At 38.3% G+C, this 8,439-nt stretch overlaps 1 protein-coding gene across 1 annotated transcript; it reads left to right on the top strand.

Moving 5' to 3' along the window:
• The first annotated feature begins 1,248 nt into the window (after window positions 1–1,248).
• Window positions 1,249–8,163, top strand: LOC117948953 (secretory carrier-associated membrane protein 5-like). Its single transcript, XM_034878926.1, has 7 exons — window positions 1,249–1,469; window positions 1,961–2,012; window positions 2,098–2,217; window positions 3,696–3,852; window positions 5,718–5,819; window positions 6,711–6,828; window positions 7,199–8,163. Exons 2-7 carry the CDS (start codon window positions 2,006–2,008, stop codon window positions 7,382–7,384), a joined length of 690 nt encoding a protein of 229 aa, XP_034734817.1. The 5' UTR covers window positions 1,249–1,469; window positions 1,961–2,005; the 3' UTR covers window positions 7,385–8,163.
• Window positions 8,164–8,439: the final 276 nt, after the last annotated feature.

Here is an 8,439-nt window from a genome sequence, read left to right on the forward strand (position 1 = left end):
AAACTAATATGATATATTATATTATTACAGCTTACGCTACACAGTAGTATAATTACATTTTCAATTAAATTGTATTTATAGTTTCAATTCATAACGGAAGTTATCTCAGGACACTTTACAAATAGTGTAGGTCTAGACCCCTCTGTACAATTTACAGAGACCCACAGGAGCATGCATTTTGAGCGACAGCGGCAAGGAAAAACTTCCTTTTGACAGAGCCTGGCTCTTGGTGGGTGGCCATCTGACCGTTTGGGTAAAAGGGACATAGAAAGACAGAGAGAGAGAGAGAGAGAGAGAGAGAGAGAGAGAGAGAGAGAGAGAGAGAGAGAGAGAGAGAGAGAGAGAGAGAGAGAGAGAGAGATAGAGAGAGAGAGACACACACACACCTAAGTAAAATAAATAGATTGAATACAGGACTTACTTGTGACAGAGTATTTCTACACCGTGATAATTTTACTTAAGTAATTGATCTGAGTGCCTCCACCATCAGTGGTTGCACGTATGCTTATCAAAGCAGTCACAAAGTTTGTCTTTTGTTGAAAAAAGTCCTTCTTATTATGCCAAGCAAATGTCTGCCAACAAGTGTGTTTACCGCCAAGAGACTGTTTCCCTGTCCCAGTTTTCCTTCAGACTCTCTCATTGCAGTGAAACAGCAACCCTAGCTGGAGAGCAGGAGTCAATTTAGTTTTTAGTTCAGCAACAAACTCAAGTATTTGATGTTGAGGTTTGGGCCAGTGGCTTGGGTGCTAATGTGAACAATGGTCCTGTAACAAGTGGGGTGTGGTACTGTACATCTGAAATTGCAAAATGTGAAGGAAATTACTTCTAGCCTGTTGTTTATGTCATCCAGGCTTACTGTATCTTTCTAATACTGCTGCATAACTTAGATGTTACAGTAATACATTGTACATGTTAAACATTGTTTATAACATTTGTTTTGCCATAGCAAAGAACAAGCATTGCTGCACAGGACAAGAAAAAGAAACTTAGGAAAAATATAAAACTACAAAACAACACAAACGTGTGATTAGAAGTGTTACAACTTCCCAGATGAACTGTAAATGCAATGTGGTTATCACATAATGTTTCTGAAAATGGTCAGCAACGAGTCTAATAGTTTGCAGTTATATACGCCACGTTGTTTACCTTCGTCGGTGGGACAGGTTCAGCACCATGGACAGAGAGCGCCGCGGTGATTGGGTCAACAATTCCACGTCAAGGATTGGAGTAATCTGCCGATTGGTCCGAATAAAAGTGACAGCAGACACACGCACGATGATTGGTCGAGCGTCAGGATAGTTGGGATTTAACGCTCTGTTCATACCGTACATAATAAAGTATTCTAATAGTCTAATAGTTTGCTTGCACATATCGTCCGATTGGCAGAGTCTTAGTATATTTAGCACGCAGCTGAAGCTTCCATTGGAGACGGTGCACTTTAAACAGAGAAGCTCTGCTGTCTGGAGGAGGTAAGCAGATTACGTTTCCTGTGGAATCCGTAATTCCTGCCTATTGGGACCAGCTCTCCGTCAAAATATCCAACCGTCTACGTAAGTATACAGCGAACGAGTGCTGTTTCATTTCAGCCAGTGAAGAGGAGTTTGCGTGTGATTGCGACAGGCGCGTGTGTGCCCGGTCTCCCGGAGTGTGTATGAAAATGTCCCGGTGGTTTAACTGAAACCGGAAAGAATCAGTGGTTGAAAAATCTTAACCCCACTAATGAGACGGTGCCTGGAGGGCGCACACATTAAATCCCCCGGAAGAACGCCAAGACGGTGAAGCTTAGCTTATAGCACCCTCCGTTAAACGCCTTCCATAAAGTGTGTTGTCCTGGTAATGATCTAATGCTCCCACACCAATGGACTGCATTTGAAAATAACTGCAGATGACCACAGGTTAGATATACTTCAGAAATAACCAACTACTAGGTCTTAACCTCCAGTTTCTTCTTATTTGGCAGGCTCAAGAAACTAAATATAAACAGCGGACTCCACACTTTATCCACATGGCAGGTCAGTGATTATAAAATAATATACTTGGTAAGAATCGTCATATGCAATCTGCTGTGTCTAACTGCTGTGAAATGATTTGTCTCAGAGCCCAACTTCCCCCCACTGCCGGGATTCATTCCACTCAGGCCATGCTTCTACCAGGACTTTGAGGAGATCCCTGAGCAGCACCGCAGCATGTGCAAGAAAATGTACAACCTGTGGATATGTGAGTGGCTAAAAGTGTATTGTTATAAAAGTGGTGTGGGATCCCCTGTTGCATTATTATTGCATCAGCCAATTAACTTTGGAGTTTACATTTCAACTAGGGAAACTTTAAACTGACTTCTTATGCAGAGGCTACCTTACCATCTGATAAAGCAACAGAAGCCAGGATGTTCCTGGAGGTCCCATAAACGTTCCTCTCCTCTGTGGTTAACGCAGGATAACAACTATGTAACAGAAGGGCAATGGTTTACAAGGGTCCCGTTGGTCCAAAAATATATTCTTTTTATTGGCTGTGGCTGTGTTATCCTGACTGGTTTATTTGCTAATGAGTCATAGCACTGACCAGATGGCCTTGGTTTGAGCAGAGCAGTTAACATTGAAATTGTGTTCAACAATTTTTGCCAGGAGCACTTTCATCAAAGTTTATTACGCCATAAACAAGCCGTGCTATGATGTTTGTGATATTGGTCTGGAAGCTCCCTGCCCGTCCATGAAGACATGCAAGGGAGCCGAGTGCAGGGAGAGCGAAATAACTCAAACCTGCCGCAACATTTACACAGGTGCACTGACACTAGCAGTTATGAGCAGAGCCATAAGCCAATATACAGTAGAGTAAGAGGAAAATAATGAAATCAAAGGTGAAGCTGGGGTTTTGATGCAAGTTTGCAATTGATTTTGTCAAATGTAGCCCGTCTAGAAGTGTCTCTCCACTCCAAAAAGCATGCTGTAAACCACAGACTGATTTTGATTGTGTTTGCAGTGCCCACAAAACAAAACGTTTTCCATTTGAATTAATCACTTCTACACAACACAAAATATGTATCTGTTACTCTGAGCTATTGCAATTTAACTCTGTTCTTTCTGCAGGTGTCAACATTTTTAGTAACCGATACACATAAGCAGGTATTTAAAGTCCCAATCTGCTTTTGGATGTGCTGTTATCCTCTTTCACTATGTTCTGTATGCATGGCATGCACATTGCTTGCATATTTGAGTTTTATTTTCACACATTTCATGTGTGAAAATATTTTGATGCCAATATTTTCTTTTGTGTATTTTGGAACCGTGGTCCTTAATAGCTGTCATATTGCAGCTGTGTTTGGCCTCATCATTATCTTGTAAAGCACTCTGTATTTTCTCTATGGACCAGAATTTGAAGGTGATTGGTCTTCTTTGCGAATTTAGAAAAGAAAGATGGGACATAAGCACAGAGCTCCAATTAGAACTAACTGCAACTTAAAGAGGGGTAACTTTTGCCTCATATCATTACTGACAATTAATAGAAAACTTCGACAAACAAGCTTTTACTGGAACACAAGCCATCTTGTGAGTCAAGCATTGCAATTACATGCATCCCAATATGTTTATGCTGGCTACCTTCGTATCCACACATCAATGCCGTCCTGCATGTGCATGTCTGTGTACCAAATAGATACTTGTTTGCACTTAAGATAGAGTATGTCTGTTTTGATCTTACAGTGAATGGTGCTACTCTCGCGGTGAATCTCATTGGCTGCTTGGCTTGGATGTTTGGTGGAGGGGGTGTGACCAACTTTGGACTGGCTATCATCTGGCTCCTCATGTTCACGCCCTGCTCTTATGTCTGTTGGTTCAGACCCATCTACAAGGCCTTCAAGTAAGTCAAATAGAAAATATTGACATTCAAAATATTGTTTAGTCGGTGCTCCAGCGTTAAATCGTTATATAGTTGTGTTTTGTCTAGCTGCATTTTGCTGACACAGTTGTAGTTAGCATAAAGCAACACAGTAATAATGTTCTACAGTAAATAGCACACAGACTGTAGTAATATTTGACCAATGTGTTAAATTCTAATATAAGGTATTCAGGCATAACTTTAAATGCTACATTCAGCTTAAACACTTCCAAGAAACTCCAGGACACAGCTGCTTCATTTCCATGAAGTTTACTGGGAAATTTGTGAAACTGTAGTACAATTCAATGTGAAGTCTGTATTATATATCAAACCTAAATGCACAATATCAGTGTAAATAGCACCGCTTAGCTTACATAGCACTGTAGCCTATATGATAAACAAAATCAAGCTAGTAAAAACAACCAGCGGCAAGAAACATAAGCTAACCTAGCCTAGCACTAACAAATTAGCTTCTTAGCTGCCTCAATATGATTACAAACTAACAATAAGCAATGACCTAATGTTACACGATAACAAATACTCACAGACGTTGCCTTAGCAAAAAGGGTGAAGGAAAAGCGATCCTCTCAGAAACAGACAACTGGTAGAGCTCAAACCGCATGACAATTTAACTTTCTGTTTCCCAACATGCATTGGTACTATGTTACTATGGTTGCAAAGGTAAACAAACCACTCTAAACTGCTGAAACAAAGTAGACAATTTTTTTAAGCGGCATAACAGTTATCAAGTAACACCAAGTGACAGAGAGATGATTCTCGCTCAGAAATTTGAAATTATGGTTGCATACTGTAACAGTACCGTTATGATCATTGCCATCACCCTTTTATATATCTATGTATATGTGCAAATTTTGTAGATTAGAGGGCTACTACAGATCACAGGATATTTCCTTTTAATGCCATGTTGGAACATTTTATGTGAAGATGCAATTTGCAGTTGAGAAGCTCAATCAAAAATGTTTTTCTCTTTTACTGAGTCATTTCTAAATACATATAAAATATATAAAATATACATACATATACATATATATATATTATATACTTATCTAGGACAATGGTCCATTATGGATGGTGGCTTTAAGTTCAATTTTTAATCCATTCTCTGAAAGTGTGGAATGGCAGCAGATATAAAGGATCCAATCACTCCCTCTGGAGACAGAAGGGCACCCAGAACATCCCCTCTATCCCAAACCCTGTACTGCTGACATGGAGATTTTGCATATCATGAGGTGACACATATATAGCACTATCTGAAATCTTGAAATCATTCCTTTGTCTTTTAGGCTTAGGTATGCTTCCTGCTCCTTGATCAGTTTGCTGAGTCAGGGACAGCCAACATGTTGTCTAGTACAATAGATGATGCCCCAAAGCAATATGTGGGTCTTACCTTCCACTCTGGTAAAGATCAAACCAAAAACCATCAACCAAAGTAGTAAGGCAGGGGCAAGAACTCATCACAGTCTTCTGACAAGGCCTTCTACAGCTGTGTTGTCATCACTAAAGAAAGGCAGATGTGGGAGAAGTGACAGTTTTATCATGACTGGCTGTGAATAAACCTGGAAAGAATAGTGTGACTGTGTGCGGATTCCTGAACATAAGTCATAGTCTGTGGAGCCACAATAAAGGGTGAAGCCCGTTTTGAAATGTTGGAATAACCTATGTCACCCTGTGGGCTTGAATTCCTTCAAGTGTAAATATAACATGAATAACATCACACAAGATACAGAATGCAAATTAGACAAATAGTTGTCATTTATGCATATAGTTGTGCATTTATGCATGTATTAATATTTCTTTTTCTTATTTCTTTTTTATTTTTTATTTAGGAGTGACAGCTCTTTCAACTTCATGCAGTTCTTTTTTGTGTTTATGGCCCAAGTTGGCATCAGCATCATCCAGTGTATAGGCATTCCTGGATGGGGAGTATGGTAAGAGTCAGAGATTGAAAATGTATGAAAAACTTCTCTCAAAAAGGCCTTTAATGACCTTCATTTTACAATATTCAGAATACAATGGGAATATGTTTCAGAATCAGATTCTTGCACGATTATCAACCTTTTATTCAATCAATTTAAATTGATTGATTCAATCAAATTCAATTTATTTAGTCATCACTTATTTTGAAAAATAAATGTTCTCAAGTTAAAAAAAAATAAAGTCAAGGAAGTGCCATGACACGGACTCGTGCTCAGAGGAAACCAGCCTAATGCAACTCAAGTACCAGAGCCATTGCTGAAGTTCAGATATTTCTACAAGCGTGTATGAGTGACGCATTCATTGCTGCGCTGCATGCATTGATTAACACAAGGAATAAGAAGTAGTTTTAATACGACTACAAAATCTACCTATGAAAGAACATTTTGAGCTTAAGCAATAAAGTCCTGTTTTTTTAAAGACCTTGGCCACTGCTTTCATTAACATGACAGTGATTGAACATCAGAAATTGCCCTCATATAACTTTTATGATAGTCCTGTTATTAGATTTTTGAGAGGCCATTAAAGAGATTCTCAAAATGTCACCTCACTCAGGCTGATGATCAGAAATTAATATTATGACAGCCTCCATAAAGTTTATAAATGTCACCACGTGCAATTGGATAGTCTCATGTATGAGCTATAAAACTTTAAAACTTTATATCGCAGTACTTAAAGTCCACAAAAATTACTGACATTTAACGTCCAGATGTTCGGTGGTGGTATCATGATGAGGAACACCAGACAATCCAATAACAGATAATTATGGTTCATGTTTTGTTCATAATCTAAAATTAATCTTTTTTTTAATTAAAATTGTGTTAATGTTCATCTGTCTTTTTCAGTGGTTGGTTGGCTACCATCTCCTTCTTCAGCTATAATATTTTCATTGCGCTGGTCATGTTGGTACCTACTATCATGTTCACTGCTGTGGCCTCACTGTCCTTCATTGCCCTCACCAGGGTAAGAATTTACTTCTACACAGGCCATTTATAGAATACAGTTTCTGTCATTGTTTTAAACTTCCAGATTTCTTTTGCCAGAAGTTAGAGATTTATTTTTTGTGGTGGAAAGTAATATTACAGGTCTTTGACAGTCTAGGATTTAAGATTGAGTCATTTCCTCTCATGTCAATCATTGTTAGGTTTAAATTGATTTATAATAGATTTCCATTTAAATCTTTTTTGAAGGTAAAGAAATTGTTCCTCAAACAGACACACAGATTATGTAATGAAATGCATAAATCCATGTGATAACATTAACTAAAGTAGTTAAACAACACTTACCTTTCACACATGAAGGTGTTAATAATAACTGTGAAACCTGCCTGCAGATCCATAATTTCTACCGTGGCAGTGGGGGCAGCATGTCCAAAGCTCAGGAGGAATGGGCCACAGGAGCCTGGAAGAACCCTCATGTCCAGGCAGCGGCCCAGCAGGCAGCGATGGGGGCAGCTGCTGGAGCCATGCAGGATAATTCCTACTCCCCCAGCCCACAATATAACGACAACCAGATATAGCCTCTTCGAGACAAATAGTTATGCCAAAGTTTAAGTTTAAAAAAGCAGAACTGTAAGTGATTTCAAGTTATTTCATCATTTGGGGTACAAACACTGCAGCTCTGAGCATCTTGGGGAGGCTGGTTTTTGCCTTCCTGTATTAAGGGGCATGCTGATATTTGTAGTAGTTTATATAATTTCATGTCTTGTTTGTGTTCTGTTTGGGAGGTTGAAATGAAAGTAGTTTTGAATGTGTATTACTTTAAGGGCTCTGTGAGAGCTGTGTGTAATGTACTCTTTGTGTTGACCTGCAGTTTTAGCTATTTTGACAAATAAAAGAGGAAAAAATAATTTTGGATGTACAATAACTTTTGTTGTGATGAAGATTAATTATTTAGTATTATATTATGAATATATTTATTTATTCATTCATTGATTTGAATGATACGTTGTTTAGGATGTATAAAGGTACTTTATTTGGTATTTGTTTGTTAATGTTTAGCTGTTGTGTTCTTGTATCTAAATTCAAAGGTAAACCAAAGATTTAATTGAATATTGTAATTTTAATTTTAATAATGCTACTTTATGTTATCACAGAATAATTACATCAGTGTGAATGGTTCTATGTATACATTCAGCAAGAAAACAAGTGAAATATCTGAGCCATGTGCTGTAATCAGCTCTAGTTTTGGGCTGAATGTCAATTTAAAAGATAATTTATGTGTTCCCCTGCAGTATGGATATTTGACCACAGAGAGGCACTGACGGATGTAGTATGAAATAAAAAGTTCCACCATGTACAGATTACCTTTATTCATCCTTCCCAGATTATGGTCTGCATTTATGATTGTCCCTTTAATTCTCTTTTTTTCTCTCTCTCTTTCTTTGTGTCACTCCCTCTGCTCTGCCTTCTCTCTCCCCCTCCCCATCACAATGAGTCTTTTTGGAAATCAATCTAAACACTGTGCACCAACCAATAGTAACATATATCGAACTAATATCTTGTTTGGTTTTGTTTTTCTATAGCTATTTGTGTCTATAAGCTACTGTACATACAGTTCAGCTGTATCACCTTT

Source organism: Etheostoma cragini, chromosome 1 (genome assembly GCF_013103735.1).
Source record: "Etheostoma cragini isolate CJK2018 chromosome 1, CSU_Ecrag_1.0, whole genome shotgun sequence".
Classification (NCBI taxonomy): domain Eukaryota; kingdom Metazoa; phylum Chordata; class Actinopteri; order Perciformes; family Percidae; genus Etheostoma; species Etheostoma cragini.